Source organism: Chelonia mydas, chromosome 2, assembly GCF_015237465.2.
Source record: "Chelonia mydas isolate rCheMyd1 chromosome 2, rCheMyd1.pri.v2, whole genome shotgun sequence".
In the NCBI taxonomy this organism is placed as follows: domain Eukaryota; kingdom Metazoa; phylum Chordata; order Testudines; family Cheloniidae; genus Chelonia; species Chelonia mydas.
In genome coordinates, this window is record NC_057850.1 from 142,745,348 (window position 1) to 142,764,747 (window position 19,400).

Sequence of the window (19,400 nt, forward strand, 5' to 3'; positions counted from 1 at the left end):
CATGTGGCACAGCAATAGCATGGGGGATGGTATTTTAACAGAGTTAAAAAGGTCTACAAAAATTCCACCTTTTGAGTTACAGTATGAGTTTTATGTTTGTTGTAGTGTATGCGCTGCTTGATTTATCTATAACAGTTTCTGGGAAATAATAATACAGAGTTCCTATATAATACTTTTCATTACTAGATATTCAGACAACCTTATTCAAGGAATTACAGCTCTTTGAGAGGTGAAATTGATAGGCGTAATCTCTTGCTTTGTGTAGATTGTGCAAATGATTGTAGAAAGTTGAAATTTCCATTCTATATTTATTTTTATGATACACATAAGTTACAGCTTTGAGTGAGGACAGTACCCTGGCACTATATTAATCAATGCGGATTTTATACCAATCCTTAGAATAGGACTGTCCATTAAGAGTATCCTTCCTTATGCACAGCAACAGCTTCCATCATGCTGGCGTTGATGAGTCACAGCTATTTGCTTTTCTTTGATCACACTCACTCCCATTGTTCAGGAAATGAGTGAGAAGCAGGAGTCATGATTACCTCATCCTAATACTACTGCTTCCTAAAGTCTGTATCTTCTCTCTATTTAATAAATACTCTTTTTATTGATTATATTTGTACTCTAAAATCTGAGTATGCATGTGGATTTTAGAGCACTTTGAGATATCAGCTCTTAAACCAGAATCTTTGCTTTCAGGGATAGACTTCCATAAGGAGTACCTACAGAATGCAGACAAAGAACAATTAACGTGCACACCACAAATTTCTCAGACAGCTGCCAAGGGTAGGCCTTGAACTCATAGTACAAAGGTGCTGCTCAGGTACAATGGCCACAGAATGACACCTTGAGCCACCCACTTACTATGATAGTGCACTGCTTACAAAAACTTTGCCTTGCAACACAGCCCCAGTCTTGCTGCAAATGTCTCTCTCTGAACAACCTGGTTCAAGTTACATTGTAAAACTAACACTTACCCTGAATAACTTTTAAAAGAGCAGTAAGTCTTGGACACTAGCTGTAATCAACTCTGAGCAGTTGGTATCAGTTTGGGGAGAATTAGAGCCATTGTGTATACCCCAGGCGTGCATAAAAAATGTACTAAGAACCATCAAATGTTTATGTCCCAGGATTTTTTTTTAAATGGAGAAGGAGGGGGAACCCCTTACTCAAACAACTTCAAACTTGGGCTACTAATCCTACCTGGATTTCCAGGAGACACAGCATAAGTATGATGATTTTAGAGCTCTTAGAAAAAAAATCAGCTGTTAAACAGTAAACTAATCTCAACTTTACTTACTGTGGTGCCACTGGGCCACTATAATGATTACAAACTAATAGGGCATGTCTACACTGCATCTGGGAGTGAGCCTCCCATCCCAGGTACACAGACTTGTACTAGTGGGGCTTGTGCTAGAATTCTAAAAATAGCTGTGTAACTATTGTGGCTAAGACTAGAGCTCAGACTCTGAAGCCGGGGTAGGGCTTGAGAGCCCGAGCTGCACTATCAAATCAGTGTCTACACTGCTATTTTTAAAGCACTAGCACAAGTCTGTGGACCCAAGGTAGGAGGCTCGCACCCAGATGCAGTATAGAAATGTCCATAGGCAGGGTTCCTGGGACCACAAACACTAAAATGCTTTAGCCATACCATTACTATTTAATGGTGTCACTACATTGCGTACTCAGGGACAAATATAACAGGATGAGAGTGGGAAAAGTACTTATGTGCGTAATTTGCGTGTCATTTGAATGTGAGCTAAAAAACTTTTGTTTTCCCATCAGCTACAGTGCAAACAGGAACATGATTTGTACTGCATTCCCTATCACATTGCCCCCATGATAGTTACAGACACAATGCTTAGTTGTTTCCCCACACAATCCATGCACAAAGCACATTACAATTGTTTACAAAACCAGGCAGAAAACATGGCAATGAAAAAATATTTCCAAACTATGGACCACATTATGGTGTTATTGGAGGAAAAAAGCAAACTTCTGAAATCTGTAGAAGACTATAACTTTAAAAGAGGAGCAGGAAGAGCTGATATATGGCTCTATTAGGAGCATGCCACATTTGTTTTATGGTCTAAGACACTCACTGGGAATATAAAACATATGAAAACTTAATCCACATTTCTCTGGACTCCCTTAACTGCACATTGTGAGATTATAGAAGAACATGGGCCAGCCTTAGCTCTTAGGGGCTTGGATTCTGCACTGGGCCTCTGGGAGCTGTGTGGGAATATACTGGGTGACCCACATCCTCCATGACAAGCATCCTCCTGTTGTCATTCATGGTCTAAAGCTCCACAACAATGCTGCCTATATTCTGCCTCAGAACCAGCAAGATGTCTTCCATCTGCATTGTGGATGAGCCTACCAGAAGCAGTGGTCTAGGCTACAACACAGCTAACTAACACAGCTTCAGGCATGCATCTTAATGAGCATTAGAGGGCTTTTCAGTCATGATAAGCTAACTCAATTTACTTAACACACCCTCTTTGCCCATCAGAACAGAATCATTGGGTAAGATTCACTTCTGTGCAAAGAGTCAGCACAAGGCCTATGTACCACTTCAGTCCTATTTTGAGGGCTAAAGTGAGACTTCAATGGGAATCCTTGTGCTCACCATCTGCAGAAGGGTGAGTTTCACTGAGAGAGTGCAAGAAAAGGAATACTCTATTTCCCATCATATCTAACCAACAACTCCAGTTTTGGGGTGCGGGTTTAAGTATAAAACTACCTTATTTTTCAGTCTATATATCTGATTATTTCAGCAGGTGCTCAGCACCACTGAAAAAATCAGACCACTTCTTTATTATTTGTATCACCATCATGTCTAGGACCCAGTCATCAGCCAGGACCCATTGTACTAAGCAATGTACAAACACAAACAAAAAGATGGTCCCTGCCCCAAAGAGCTTAAGTACCAAAACATGGTCATGGTCTCAATTTGAAAATTTTGGCCTACATTTATAGTACTCTCCTAGGTATGAAACTGATATTTCTTTACGGGACATCATACCAATCAAATACACTTGCTCTGTGTAGCTGGACATGTAATGTTCATTTTAGGACAAGATATCATAATGTACGCGTCCATTCATAAGATCACAGCAGTAGTAACATAACGTTGCAGATTATAGTAGAATTAGATACCAGAAAAAACAAAAACATTTTGTAATTATCCAACAGTTTAATTATTACTTCTGCAATATGAAATACAAAGAGATAGAGAGAAGCTCTATAGAAAGGATGGACTAATGCAGAGGAGAAAGCTGTGGCCATATGAGTAAAGCTTATAAATAAATGTAATCTTCATCATGAAGATGGGAATCACTATGATCAGAAAGTCTGTGATTGGATACAGTCGTTAGAAGTGGGCAGGAAATATGTAACAGAGATATCAAACAAATGTAATATATTCTTCTGCCTGGCTCGTTAAATCCCTGCCAGCTGAGAAACAGCTAGAGAAAATTTCCGACATAAAAAGTTGTTGTGGGCACATCATTTGCAAAATATCAAAACAAAAACTGGTCAGTAATTCTTAAAACACAGCAATTATTATTAATTCTATAAAGGTTATAAATAACCTGATTAGGTCAATTAATCCATGATGGCTTTGAAGTCTTTACAAAGAGCTGGCTCTGTCACTGTCTTCAGCAGCTGCATAGTAGCCTTTGGGATTTTCTTGAATAGCTGCAATTCACCTACAAAGACATTGCAAAAATAAATCACTGTTCAGAGAAATTAACAATCAAAGTATTTGCTAAAATGTTGATATGGTAGAATAAAGTTAACAGTTGATTTTCAGGAAACAAATGTTTCTGTTATTACATTGAAAAGTTATCAGCAAACCTACAAGATACTGGCAAGAAATGCAGTTCTCATTCATTTTACTTTGGGAAAACATTACTGAATAAATAAATTTGAAGTTTTCCTTCCACACACTTGTGAAAACTACCTACACTGTGTCTCAGAATTTCAGCCTGTAAGGCCATGTCTTGAATAACTAGGTACACCAGGGAAAGTGAAAGAGACAATGTCAACTTGAAAAGCTTTATTTTAGAATCTTTCCCTTTAGTAATTTATTTGCTTATGCTTTTTATTTTGTCCCTAATGCTGTTGTTTGGCATGCAAATTTTCCCAGGCTGAAGTCTGAGACTCACACAAATGCCATCCTAGTAGTATGTATGAGCAGCTTGCCCCATGAAATTGTGCCTAAAGTATGCTGTGGTCTAGACAGCAGTTTCTGCTGCTGTGCTTCCTTGGAAGAAGAGATACTGCTACCTGGAAAGTCACACCTGGTGTTGAAATCCACTGGAACTAAGCTAGGTTCTTATCTCCCTTAGGAAAGGGGAAGGAAAACTATATAATGCAATAAGCAGTTTGGAAATGAAGACAATTGATAAGGGAAGGGAAAGTATCAATGAACAGTTTACTGTCAATAGGGGTAAGGACAAAATGAAGAAATGTTTAAAATATAGCAGGAACAAATTAAATCCTATGTCTATTACTAGACAGACATGGTAAAGCTGTCAATAGTGATTCAGGAAGGTAGAAGTGTTCCACAAATATTTGTTTTGTATTTGGAAAGAAGATGGATGATGAATTTATATCTTACAGAGACAAGAAGTATTTTTTCCAATGGTAAGTGTAGGTAGGATGTTAAACAGCGACTACTAAGATTAGATGTGTTTAACTCTGCAGGTTAACTGGTTAACTTGCACTGAAAAGGTGTTTTTCTGCCCTTCTTCTTTAAACTATCTGAAAATCTCTCAGAGCCATTGATATTGACATTTAACAAATTTTGGAATATTGGGAAAGTTCCAGAAGACAGGGGAAAAAAACTGGTTTTGTGCTAATACTTAAAAATAGCAAATGGGCAACTATAGGCCAGTTGTCTTGATACTGAGCCCAGGGAAAATCATGGAAAGGATGATAACATAATTAATGTCTATCAACATGACTTTATGGAAAGAAGCGTTTATCAAACTAAAGTATCTGTGTTGATATATATACTTAGACTTCTATCTGGCATTTGATGTAGTACTACACAACATTTTGATTAAAATATTAGCGCTACATAAAATCAATGCAGTAAATTTAAATGGATTAAAACTTGGTAACTGATCTCAAAAGAGTAATTGTGTATATGAAATCATCATTAAATAGGGAATTTAAAGTGGGGTCCTGCAAGGATCAGTTGTTGATCCAGTGCTACTGAAATATCTGGACAAAAAATCTTACATTACTGATGGCAAAGTTTACAGATGACACATACATTAGATTAATAAATTCCAAGGCCAGAAGGGACCACTGTGATCACCTACTCTGACCTCCTGCATAACATATGCCATAGAGCTCCCCCGCAAATAATTCCTTTTGTACTAGGCATATTTAAAAAATATCCAATCTTGATTTAAAAATTGACAGTGATGTAGAATGCACCATGACCCTTGGTAAGTTATTCTAATGGTTAATTACCCTCACTGTATTCCTTATTTTCAGTCAATGTGTCTAGACATATTCAATTTCAAGCCACTGGATCTCGTTATACCTTTGCCTGCTAGGCTGAAAGGCCCATTATAAAATATTTCTTCCCCATATAGGTACTTATCGGTTGTGATCAAATAACTCCTTGGCCTTCCTCTTCTCTTTGTTAAGCTAAATGACTGAATTCCTTGAGACTATCACTCTAAGGTGTTTTCTAATCCTTTTATTATTCTCATAGTTCTTCTCTGAAATCTCTCCAATTTATCGTCTTTCCTGAATTGTGAACACCAGAAATGGACACATTATTCCAACAGCATACTAGTGCCAGATATAGAGGTAAAATAATGTCTTTACTCGTATTCGAGACTCCCCTGTTTATGCTCCCAAGCATTTCATTAGCCCTTTCAGCCATAGCGTCACACTGGGAACTCATGTTCAGCTGATTATCCACCATGACCCCCAAATCTTTTTAAGAAGCACTGCTTCCCAGGATAGAACTCCCATCTTTTAAATATGTCCTACGTTCTTTGTTCCTAGATTTATACACTTACATTTAGCCATATTAAAGCCAATATTGCTTGCTTGTGCCCAGCTTACTAAGCGATCCAGATTGCTCTGAATCAGTGACCTATCCTCTTCATTATTTACCAATCCCGTAGTCTTTGTATAGTCTGGAAACTTTATCAGTGATGATTTTATATTCTCTTCCAGATTACTGATGAAAGTGTTAAATAGTGTAGGGCCAAGGACTGATCTCTGCAGGACCCCACTAGCCACACACACACTCAGTGAGGATTCCCTATTTATAACTACATTTTGAGACCTATCAGTTAGCCAGATTTTAATCCATTTAATATGTGCCATGTTAATTTTACACCTTTCTAGTTTTTTAATCAAAATGTCATGTATTTCAAAGTTAAATACCTTACAGAAGTCTAAGTATACTGCCTCAATGCTATTACCTTTATCAAACTTGTAATCTCATGAAAAATATATATCGAGTTAGTTTGACAGGCTGTTTCCCATAAACCCACTTGGACTGGCGTTAACTATATTACTCTCCTTTAATTCTTTACTTATAGAGCCCCTATCAGCTGCTCCACTATCTGTCTCAGGATTGATGTCAGAACGCCAGGCCCATACCCAGGTTGTCCCATTTACTATTTTTAAATTAATGGAGTAGTAAATAATGACAGGTCAGTTCTACAGCCCTATCTGAATCATGTAGCATGGTGGGGTCATTTGAAAAACATACATTTTAATAAACCCAAATGCATTAATCTTGGAACAAATAATGTAGGCCACACAAGATGAGGGACTGTATCTTGGAAAGCAGCGATTCTGAAAGACTTACTGGTAGTGAGTGATGACAAACTGAATATGAGCTCCCAGTGAGATTAAGTGCCTAAGGACTTGTGTGCATGAGAAAGTCGCACAAGTTTAACTAAGGCTGTGATTTTAACTCATTTAATTAAACTAATACAAACTCTTGTGTGGATATTCTTGTTTCAGTTTCAACCAGAATTATTTCTGTTTAGTTTAAGACTATAAGAAATCTGTTTAAACTAAGCTGAAATAAACCACACACATTGAAATAAGAGCATTCACTCAGGCGTTTGCACCAGTTTAATCAAAGTGGTTTAAAAACTCGTAAGTGAAATCAGTACACTTTTCTCATGTAGACAAGGCTTGAGATAGTAAATGCGATCCTTGGGAACAGAATCCAGAGGAATAAGTATAAGTTGGGAGGTCACATTACCATTGTACAAAGCATTAGTGAGACTATTACTAAAATACTATGTCCAGCTTGAGTGTCCAGAATGGATGTTGATCCATTGGAATAGGTTCTAGAAGAGCTACAAAAGTGATATGAAGTCTGGAAAATCTGCCTTACAGTGAGAAACTTAGGAAGTTCCATCTATCTAGTTTAACCAATAGAAGCTTTAGAAGTGACCTGATGGCAGTCTAAGATTGGGAGAAGACACAGAGCTCTCTAATCTACCAGCTAAAAGGTATATGGTAAAAAGGCTGGAAGCTGAAAATAATCATAGAATCATAGAATATCAGGGTTGGAAGGGACCTCAGGAGGTCATCTAGTCCAACCCCCTGCTCAAATCCCCAACTAAATCATCCCAGCCAGGGCTTTGTCAAGCGTGACCTTAAAAACTTCTAGGGAAGGAGATTCCACCACCTCCCTAGGTAACGCATTCCAGTGTTTCACCACCCTCCTAGTGAAAAAGCTTTTCCTAATATCCAACCTAAATCTCCCCCACTGCAACTTGAGACCGTTACTCCTTGTTCTGTCATCTGCTACCACTGAGAATAGTCTAGAGCCATCCTCTTTGGAACCCCCTTTCAGGTAGTTGAAAGCAGCTATCAAATCCCACCTCATTCTTCTCTTCTGAAGACTAAACATCCCCAGTTCCCTCAGACTCTCCTCATATGTCATGTGTTCCAGTCCCCTAATCATTTTTGTTGCCCTCCGCTGGACTCTCTCCAATTTTTCCACATCCTTCTTGTAGCGTGGGGCCCAAAACTGGACATAGTACTCCAGATGAGGCCTCACCAATGTCGAAAAGAGGGGAACGATCACGTCCCTCGATCTGCTGGCAATGCCCCTACTTATACATCCCAAAATGCCATTGGCCTTCTTGGCAACAAGGGCACACCGTTGACTCATATCCAACTTCTCATCCACTGTAACCCCTAGGTCCTTTTCTGCAGAACTGCTGCCAAGCCATTCGGTCCCTCGTCTGTAGCGGTGCATTGGTTTCTTCCGTCCTAAGTGCAGGACTCTGCTCTTGTCCTTGTTGAACCTCATCAGATTTCTTTTGGCCCAATCCTCTAATTTGTCTAGGTCCCTCTGTATCCTATTCCTACCCTCCAGCGTATCTACCACTCCTCCCAGTTTAGTGTCATCTGCAAACTTGCTGAGGGTGCAATCCACACCATCCTCCAGATCAGTTATGAAGATATGGGACAAAACCGGCCCCAGGACCGACCCCTGGGGCACTCCACTTGATATCGGCTGCCAACTAGACATGGAGCCATTGATCACTACCCGTTGAGCCCGACAATCTAGCCAGCTTTCTATCCACCTTATAGTCCATTCATCCAGCCCATACTTCCTTAACTTGCTGGCAAGAATACTGTGGGAGACCATGTCAAAAGCTTTGCTAAAGTCAAGGAACAACACGTCCACTGCTTTCCCTTCATCCACAGAGCCAGTTATCTCGTCATAGAAGGCAATTAGATTAGTCAGGCATGACTTTCCCTTGGTGAATCCATGCTGACTGTTCCTGATCACTTTCCTCTCCTCTAAGTGCTTCAGAATTGATTCCTTGAGGACCTGCTCCATGATTTTTCCAGGGACTGAGGTGACGCTGACTGGCCTGTAGTTCCCAGGATCCTCCTTCCCTTTTTTAAAGATGGGCACTACATTAGCCTTTTCCCAGTCATCTGGGACCTCCCCCGATCGCCATGAATTTTCAAAGATAATGACCAATGGCTCTGCAATCACATCCGCCAACTCCTTAAGCACTCTCGGATGCAATGCATCCAGCCCCATGGACTTGTGCTCGTCCAGCTTTTCTAAATAGTCCCGAACCACTTCTTTCTCCACAGAGGGCAGGTCACCTTCTCCCCATGCTGTGCTGCCCAGTGCAGTAGTCTGGGAGCTGACCTTGTTCGTGAAGACAGAGGCAAAAAAAGCATTGAGTACATTAGCTTTTTCCACATCCTCTGTCACTAGGTTGCTTCCCTCGTTCAGTAAGGGGCCCACACTTTCCTTGACTTTCTTCTTGTTGCTATCATACCTGAAGAAACCCTTCTTGTTACTCTTAACATCTCTTGCTAGCTGCAACTCCAGGTGTGATTTCGCCTTCCTGATTTCACTCCTGCAAGCCGGAGCAATATTTTTATACTCATCCCTGGTCATTTGTCCAATCTTCCACTTCTTGTAAGCTTCTTTTTTGTATTTAAGAGCAGCAAGGATTTCACTGTTACGCCAAGCTGGTCGCCTGCCATATTTACTATTCTTTCTACACGTCGGATGGTTTGTCCCTGTAACCTCAATAAGGATTCTTTAAAATACAGCCAGCTCTCCTGGACGCTTTTCCCCCTCATGTTATTCTCTCAGGGGATCTTGCCCATCAGTTCCCTGAGGGAGTCAAAGTCTGCTTTTCTGAAATCCAGGGTCTGTATTCTGCTGCTCTCCTTTCTTTCTTGTGTTAGGATCCTGAACTCGACCATTTCATGGTCACTGCCTCCCAGGTTCCCATCCGCTTTTGCTTCCCCTACTAATTCTTCCAGGTTTCTGAGCAGCAGGTCAAGAAGAGCTCTGCCCCTAGTTGGTTCCTCCAGCACTTGCACCAGGAAATTGTCTCCTACCCTTTCCAAAAACTTCCTGGATTGCCTGTGCACCGCTGTTTTGCTCTCCCAGCAGATATCAGGGTGATTGAAGTCTCCCATGAGAACCAGGGCCTGCGATCTTGTAACTTCTGCGAGTTGCCGGAAGAAAGCCTCATCCACCTCATCCCCCTGGTCTGGTGGTCTATAGTAGACTCCCACCACGACATCACCCTTGTTGCTCACACTTCTAAACTTAATCCAGAGACACTCAGGTTTTTCTGCAGTTTCATACTTGAGCTCTGAGCAGTCATACTGCTCTCTTACATACAGTGCAACTCCCCCACCTTTTCTGCCCTGCCTGTCCTTTCTGAACAGCTTATATCCATCCATGACAGTACTCCAGTCATGTGAGTATCCCACCAAGTCTCTGTTATTCCAATCACATCATAATTCCTTGACTGTGCCAGGACTTCCAGTTCTCCCTGCTTGTTTCCCAGGCTTCATGCATTTGTACATAGTCACTTGAGGTAACCTGCTGATCGCTCCTCTTTCTCAGTATGAGGCAGGAGCCCTCCCCTCTCGCGCTCCTGCTCGTGCCTCCTCCCGGTATCCCACTTCCCCACTTACCTCAGGGCTTTGGTCTCCTTCCCCCGGTGAACCTAGTTTAAAGCCCTCCTCACTAGGTTAGCCAGCCTGCTTGCGAAGATGCTCTTCCCTCTCTTCGTTAGGTGGAGCCTGTCTCTGCCTAGCACTCCTTCTTGGAACACCATCCCATGGTCAAAGAATCCAAAGCCTTCTCTCCGACACCACCTGCGTAGCCATTCGTTGACTTCCACGATTCGACGGTCTCTACCCAGGCCCTTTCCTTCCACGGGGAGGATGGACGAGAACACCACTTGCACCTCAAACTCCTTTATCCTTCTTCCCAGAGCCACGTAGTCCGCAGTGATCCGCTCAAGGTCATTCGTGGCAGTATCATTGGTGCCCACGTGAAGAAGCAGGAAGGGGTAGCGGTCTGAGGCCTTGATGAGTCTCAGCAGTCTCTCCGTCACATCGTGAATCTTAGCTCCTGGCAAGCAGCAGACTTCTCGGTTTTCCTGGTTGGGGCGGCAGATAGATGACTCAGTCCCCCTGAGGAGAGAGTCCCCGACCACCACCACCCGCCTCCTTCTCTTGGGAGCCTTCTTCTCTCAGAATAGACAAATTCTGACTAGAAATAAGGCACACATTTTTTATAATGATGGTAATTAACCATTGAAATAACTTACCTTCAGATCTGGTGGATTCTGTATGTCTTGAAGACTTTAAAACAAATCTGGATGTCTTTTTAAAATATACGCTCGAGTTAAATATCTGACAGGAAAACTAATCTCACTTTGAGGTTTCTAGTGTGTTAAAGAGAGAAATTATTCCTAAAATTAGATATTACTCTATCCCCCAGGTTGACAGTGTCCCTTTCAAGACAGAGTAACAAGCCTAATTTTGAATTTCTCTGCCTTTGTGGGGTATGAAATACAATAATAGTCAGATAAGTGAATATATATATATATATATATATGGCTCCTTCTTGCTGGGAGATGTACTTCCTATAGATATCCCACTTCACAGTTGCTTATTTAAAAGTAGTAACAATTTTTTTTTAATTTTAGTCCTATTATCATTGCCGAGCCCATAGCAGCAAGAGAGAGTAATATGAATTTTTTTTGTCTTGTGCATTATCCACAGAATTAGTAACTAAAGGCTTACCTACGCTGTGCTGCAGTGCAGATAACGTGATTATGATTACAGAATGCCCCAAAGTGTTGTGCTGTAACTGCCTTGTGTGGACACTTCTGGCATGAACTAAAAGGTACTTAGTTCACATTAACATAGTACTGTTTGAAAGACTACAGTAAAAGACAGTTACCTTTTCTGTAACTGGTGTTCTTCGAGATGTGTTGCTCGTCTATTCCACAATAGGTGTGCGTGCTCGCCATGTGCACCAGTGCTGGAAGTTTTTCCCCTAGCAGTATCCATAGGGGGGAGCGCCCCACCACGGTGCCTGCCTGGCACGGGAGAAGGGGAGCTGCGCTCCCCCCACCATCATTTCCTTCTTGCCAGACAACTCCGAGAGAGGGGAAGAAGGGTGGGATGTGGAATAGCCATGAGCAACACATCTCGAAGAATACCAGTTACAGAAAAGGTAACTGTCTTTTCTTCTTCGAGTGATTGCTCGTGTGTATTCCACAACAGGTGATGCCAAGCTATATCTGTTGGAGGTGGGTAGGAGTTCACAAGTTCTCAGGACAGAGTACCGCCCTGCCGAACCTGGCATCATCCCTGGCCTGGGAGACGATTGCATAGTGCGAGGTGAACGTGTGAACCGAAGACCACGTGGCGGCCGTACAAATGTCCTGGATGGGGACATGGGCCACAAAGGCAGCTGACAAGGCCTGCACCCGAGTCAAGTGTGCCCTCACAATGGGCGGCGGGGGAACCCCCACCAGCTCACAACAGGAACAGATGAGTGGAAATCGGCTCAGCCGAGGTGACAAACAATTGCAAAGACTTTCTGAATGGCTTGGTCCGCTTGAGGTAGAAAGCCAGAGCTTGCTCACATCAAGCGTGTGGAGACGGTGTTCCTCACTAGTCGTGTGAGGCTTAGGGCAGAGGACTGGCAGAAAAATGTCCTGACCCAGGTGGTAGGCGGAGACCACCTTCGGGAGGAATGTGGGGTGTAGGCGGAGCTGGACCTTGTCCTTATGAAAAACTGTATATGGCAGTTCGGAGGTTAGGGCCCTGAGCTCTGAGACCCACCCAGCCAATGTGATAGCTACCAGGAAGGCCACCTTCCACGAGAGGTGAGACCAGGAACACGTGGCCAGTGGTTCAAACGGGGCCCCTGTGAGACGAGCCAGCACCAGGTTTAGGTCCCACTGTGGAACCAGGGGCTTGGAATATGGGTAGAGATGGTCCAAACCCTTAAGGAACTAGTTGGTCACAGCATGGGAAAACACTGTGTGCCCTTGCACCAGGGGATGAAAGCCAATATAGCCGCCAAGTGCACCCTGACTGATGAGGGTGCCAGGCCCTAAACCCTCAGGTAGAGGAGGTAATCAAGGATAAGCTGGATCAGGGTGGCCGTCAGGGAAACACCCTGGCCTGCTGCCCACCTTGAAAACCGAGACCACTTCGCCACATAGGAGCGGTGAGTGGAGGGCTGTCTACTTTCGAGGAGGACGCGCTGAACCTGTTCCGAGCATGTCCTTTCCTCGCCACCTAGTCACTGAGCAGCCACGCTGTGAGGTGAAGTGTTGCTAGGTTGGGATGGAGGAGGTGACCCTGGTCCTGAGAGAGCAGGTCCGGGCGGAGTGGCTACCGCCAGCCCTGAGAGGGTCCTGTACCAGTGCTGCTGGGGCCACACCGGAGTAACTAGGAGGACCCTGGCTTTGTCTGTCTTTATTTTCTCCAGGGCCCTACTGATCAGAGGGAATGGGGGAATGGCGTAGAAGAGCTGGCTAGACCAGGACAGGGGAAAGGCATCGGAGATAGCGCCCCTCCCTACCCCCCCCCGGAGCAGAACCGGGGGCATCGTCGGTTCTGCCAGGTTGCAAATAATTCTGCCTGGGGAGTACCCCACCTTTGGAAGAGCTGGTGAGCCACTTCTGGGTGTAGAGACCACTCGTGCTGAGAAGAAAAATCCCTGCTCAAGCGATCCACCCTCACATGCCGGGCGCCTGGCAGGTGGAAGGCTTTTAGGTAGATGTTGTGGTCTATACAGAAGTCCCACAGACTGAGGGCTTCATGGCAGAGGGCAGAGGATCAGTCCCCACCTTTCCGCTTGATACAGAAGATCGCGGCTGTGTTGTCCGTGACAACCCTGACTACCTTGCCCTCCAGGTGCGAGCAGAAGGCCATACACACCAGTCGCATCGCCCTGAGTTCCTTGACATTTATATGAAGGGGTAGGTCTTGTAGAGACCACAGGCCTGGGGTCTGAAAGTTCCCACATGGGCCGCACAACCCAGGTCCGACGCGTCGGACACCAGTTCCAATGACAGGGCCCTGTCCCTGAACGGGACCCCTTGGAGCATGTTGTTTGGGACTGACCACCACCGCAGGGAGGTAATCACCGAGTTCGGCACAGTGAGGACTTTGTCCATTCTGTAGGTGGCCTGGGAGAACTGCGAGGCCAGCCAGAGCTGGAGGGGCCTCATTCTGAGTCTGACATGCTGGATCACATATGTGCATGCAGACATGTGACCCAGCAGTTGCAGGCAAATCCTGGTTGTCATCACCGGGAACCTTGTGACCACGTTGATGAGCCCTTTCAGGGTCTCGAACCTGTCCGGTGGGAGAGAGGACCTGGCCAACGTTGCGTCCAGTAGCGCCCCAATAAACTCTGTGCGTTGGACCTGGGCTAACATGGACTTGGTATTGTTTATCAACAGGTCCAGGGCAGTACATGTGGACAACAGGCGCGCCACAGGATCCCTCACCTGCAACTGGGAGGTGCCTTTGACTAGCCAGTCATCCAGATATGGGAATATTTGGACCCCCTGGCGTCTGCGGTAGGCCGCTACCACTGCCATACACTTTGTAAAGACCCTGGGGGCGGTGGACAGACCAAACGGTAGGACCGTGAATTAGTAGTGACTGTCCCACCATGAAACAGAGGAAGCGTCTGTGCCCCTCGAATACGTGGATGTGGAAGTACGCGTCCTGTAGATCAAGGGCAGCGTACCAGCCCCCGGGATCCATGGAGGGGATGATGGAGGCCAGGGAAACTATGTGGAACTTGAGTTTTACCATGTAGTGGTTCAGGCCTCGCAGGTCCATGATGGGCCTGAGCCCCGCTTTGGCCTTTGGGATAAGGAATTAACAGGAGTAATACCCCCTGCCCGGGAACTCCTTGGGAACCACCTCTATAGCTTCTAGGTACAGGAGCTGCCCCATCTCCTGCTTGAGCAGGGCCTTGTGAGAGGGGTCCCCCGGAAGGGACAGGGGCGGAGGGTGGTTGGGCGGGGAGGAGGTAAACTGAAGGGTGTAACCTCAGGAGATGGTGTTGAGGACCCATTGGTCCGAGGTGAGCCGCGACCATTCTGGGAGGAAAGCACACAACCGATTGGAGAAAAGGTGCTTTATTGGGGGTAGGTCCCTGCTGAGAAAGCGCCTTTTGCCTGCCTGCTTTCCCTTAGAAGACCGAGGATGGGGGGCTGACCGGGATTGCCATTGCAGGCTCTTTCTATAGTCCCACTGCTTTTTTTGGGTGGCCTCATACTTTGGGAGGGCGGCCTGGGCTGGAGCCTGCTGAGGCTTGAACTTGGGTTTTGCCGGAGGAGGGACATAGAGGCCCAAGGTCTGGAGGGTCGTGCGGGAGTCTTTCATGCCATGCAGCCTTGTGTCTGTTTCCTCAGCAAACAGAGCCTTCCCATTGAAAGGGAGATCCTGCACTGACAGCTGCGCTTTGCTGGAGAGCCCAGAGAGCAGAAGCCATGACGCCTGTCTCATGGACACCACCGCGGCCATGGACCATTCAGCCATGTCTGCTGCATCCAAAGCGGCCTACAGGGATGCCCTTGCGGCCACCATTCCTTCCTCCACGAGCATCTCAAACTCCTTCTTACTGCGCTCCTGGAGGGAGTCCTCAAACTTGAGGAGGGATTCCCAGAGGTTAAACTCGGAGCGACTCAGGAGAGCCTGATGGTTTGCTACTAGTAGCTGGAAGCTTGATGACGAATAAACTTTTCTCCCGAAAGTATCCAGCCTCCAAGAGTCTTTGTTCTTGGGGGTCGGGGCTGGTTGCCCCTGCCGCTCCCTTTGGTTGACCGACTCGACCACCAAGGAGTTGGACGCCGGGTGGGTATACAGATACTCGTGTTCCTTCGTGGGTACCAAGTACTTGCGCTCCGCCTTTTTAGAGATGGGAGCCAACGAGGCTGGTGTTTTGCCACAGGGCAGTTAAAATTCTTGCCACCCCTTCATGGAGCGGCAAGGCCACCCTCCCCAGTGCTGAAGAGGAGAGCACATTGAACAGGGAGTTTGAGGGCCCTTCCATCTCCTCAGCCTGGGAGTGGAAGCTCACTGCCACACTTTTTAGGAGGGCTTGGTGAATCCGGTAGTGCTCCTGCGGTATAGAGGGGGGCAGGGCCACAATCAGTTCCTCCGGACAGGGCGAAGCCGATGCGGTGCTTTGGGTGTTGTCCGGCACCGGAGGATCCACCACCTGGTCGGACTCCGGGCACGGTACTGAGGACACAGGTCCCACCGACCTTTTTTCTGGCAGTCTAAAGATGGACGCCGACGGTGCTTCCGAGGCCCCGGCCACCAAGTGAGCTGCCATGGGGGGCTGCGCTGGAGGCCACGGTGCTCACTGGTACCACTGGGCTGGCCACGATGTTTGGTGCCACTGCGCTTGCTGCGGCACTGACGGGGTCGGCTGTTCGGGCTGGCTAGCTTGGCCTGTAGACGGGCGCCTGCGAGGGGAGTCTGGGCTGGTGTATGATCAGCTGCTGCCTCTGGACTGGGAGTATTGGCGGTGCTGGGACCTATGTCAGCCACGGGACCACAATCCCGATGCGGAGGAGCGGCGCTGATGGTAGTAGCTGCTCTATGAACGGCCTCAATGGGCATACCCGTGTTGGCGAGGCGCTGGTGATCGATGCCCGGGACTACAGTGCCTTGGCGGAGACTTGGAACGGGAGTCCGAGCAGGAACGGCGTCAACGATCATGCCATGATCGAAGGCGGTATCTCCTGCGAGATGAGGACAGTTGGCGACGTCTGCCATGGTCCTGTCGATATTTGCTTCGCGAAGACGAGCGGTGCCGGAAGTCCCGGTTGGACAGCATGCATCCGGACAATCTGGCTGGCGTCGAGGGCGATCCACATGGACTGAGCCCTGAATGGTCACTGGGCTGTGAGCGCTGTTGGGAATGTTCCCTTGACCGACACCGGTACCGGGCCAGTGGCGACTGCAATGATCCCAGGGGCAGCTTGGATCACGAGTGTGTGGCCCACATAGGCAGAGCTCTGGGCACTGGCATGGACATGACGTCCCTGGCTGCCTGGAGGGCTTGGGTCATAGATGGCATCCAGACATCCGGAGAGACTGGCTCTGAAGGGGCCGGGCTACTCCACTCAACATGAGTTGGAGGCCTAGGGCCCAATGGGGATCGAGGACTACCCGACATGGGCCTAGCCTCTGCCCCAGACGTCCCTTGGTGCCGTTGTGAAGAGGGAGTCTTCCCGGTCCTCTTGGCATGCCCCAGGGATGGGGAGCAGTGCAGACTGCACGATGGTTCTGGAGGGTCTCACGTAAGAACGCTGCGGTGCCAGGTACCAGTTTGGAGTGGCGTGCCGGGTTTGGGGCCAGCGCCGACTCCATCAGGATAGGCCGGAGCCTAATGTCCCTTTCTTTTTTAGTCCAGAGCTTGAAAGACTTGCAGATCTTGCACCTTTTGCTGATATGGGCTTCTCCCAAGCAGCGCAGACAATCTGCGTGCAGGTTGCTCCTTGGCATAGAGCACCTACAATAGCCACACGACTTAAAGCATGCCCCAACCCAGGCTCAATGACTAACTAAACTAACTGAATTAGCTAACTAACTATAGGTATTACTGAACAAACGATGAGTTCTGGGGACGAGCTGCAGCAAAGCTGGAGCTGAGCAGTTCCGACACATCCTCACTGGGGGCAAGAAGGAACTGAGGGTGGGGGGAGCGCAGCCCACCTTATACTCCACCAGGCAGGCACCGCAGGGGGGTGCTCCCCCCTACGGGTATTGCTAGGGGAAAAACTTCCAGCACCGGTGCACGTGGTGAGCATGCACACCTATTGTGGCATACACATGAGCAATCACTCGAAGAAGAACGTTAACTACGTACCTTTTCATTCACACCAGCAGTGTTCATGTGGACAGTTAGAGAACAATACTTTGGTGCACTCTGCAATTCACACCTGTAGTCTGCACTGAGGCACAATGTAGACATAGCCTAAATTCTTATCACATAAAACTTACCTCAAGGCATTCAGATTTACACACCCTAATTGCAGCTTAACTACACACACAAATTCCTCTGGGAAAATAACACTTTCTGGTGATGATGCAGTAACCAGAAAACACAGCTTGACATTCAGACTCCATTTGGTACATTTGCAAGATAGACAACTCTTTAGAAAAAAACATCAAAACCAGAGAACGTACATACCTGTAAAAACAGGTTTTACTGCTCATGTTATTGTGGAATAGAATTTACTCATTCCTCAAACACATGAACTGAGCAAACTTGATATAGAATTCATTGAGGGACAATGAATGTGGAACACTTTTTTTAAAAAAAAGAGTCACATTTCAGAACAGAACTTTAATTTAATCATTAATTTGGGTTTTTTGGCAATTTACTTTTAGTTTCACTTTTAAATTATGATTAAAAACAAAAACAAAGAAGGCAATATTGCCAACCCGAGAAGTCCAAAAATCATGAGTCAGCCCTCCTCAAAGTCATAAGATTTTTTTTATAAAAAGATTTAATCATATTTTTTGTTTGTCATCTGGCTTTTGAATCCTCCTTGCTCTCTCTCTCTCTGTGTGTGATGCAATTATAATGTTGTCAGCTCTCACAAATGTTTAGTGAGTAAGATGATTTTAGCCCCTCTGCAGAAGTTCTTTCTGGAGGACCCTATCAAGATCAGCTCACCAGTCCCTACTGTGCTAGGAATTGTTCATACACATAGTTAGGCCTGGTTCACAGACACACAGATTTTGTACCAGTTTAACTGGTGTGACAAAGCTCCGAGCCTGTATTGGTGGGTCCCGCACTTTTGGGCTCTCAATGTGACCTCCCTTTCTTAAGGGTCACAGCCTACCGAGCTACTTTCATCATAGGCCAGTATGGGAGATGGGGAGGGGGAATACCCCACAGTCTCTGATGCTCCTTTGAGCTTAGTAGGCGCAGTTCGGCCTCCTGCCTGGATCAAGGCCTGCTTCCCTTCTCAAGGGAGTCTCTGTAGAGCACTGGGGGGAACCTGGGCCCACTCTCTACTCCGGGTTCCAGCCCAGGGACCCTAATGGTAGCAACTCTTGGTGGCTTCCCCTTCACCCATGGAGCTGCTTTGATTTCCTGGGCCACTTCCCCATGGTCCCCTTTTTCTAGCTTCACCCTTAGCTCAGCTCCTTTCACCTGGGGGCCTTTTTGAGGGAACTGGAAGGAGAGCTTTTAAAGCAGTTGTCAAGGTTCCTTCCCCACTCTGAACTCTAGGGTACAGATGTGGGGACCTGCATGAAAACCTCCTCAGCTTACTTTTACCATCTTAGGTGTAAACTTCCCCAAGGTACAAACTATTTTACCTTTTGCCCTTGGACTTATCACTGCCACCACCAAACGTCTAACGGGGGAGGGATAGCTCAGTGGTTTGAGCTTTGGCCTGCTAAACCCAGGGTTGTGAGTTCAATCCTTGAGGGGGCCATTTAGGGATACAGGGCAAAAATTGGGGATTGGTCCTGCTTTGAGGAGGGGATTGGACTAGATGACCTCCTGAGGTCCCTGCCAACCCTGATATTCTATG

General features: G+C 46.3%; 1 protein-coding gene across 5 annotated transcripts in view; it reads right to left on the reverse strand.

Moving 5' to 3' along the window:
• Window positions 1-2,952: 2,952 nt before the first annotated feature.
• The window catches only part of TERT (telomerase reverse transcriptase), a 133,471-nt gene continuing 117,023 nt past the window's right edge, over window positions 2,953-19,400 (reverse strand). The window contains exon 16 of one of the 5 annotated variants that reach the window (XM_043540299.1): window positions 2,953-3,719. In XM_043540299.1, the coding sequence (XP_043396234.1) occupies window positions 3,616-3,719 (104 nt within the window). In that variant the 3' untranslated portion in view covers window positions 2,953-3,615. The remainder of the gene's footprint in view (window positions 3,720-19,400) is intronic. The other 4 variants (XM_037893378.2, XM_027824049.3, XM_043540297.1 and 1 more) reach the window with 4 other exon arrangements.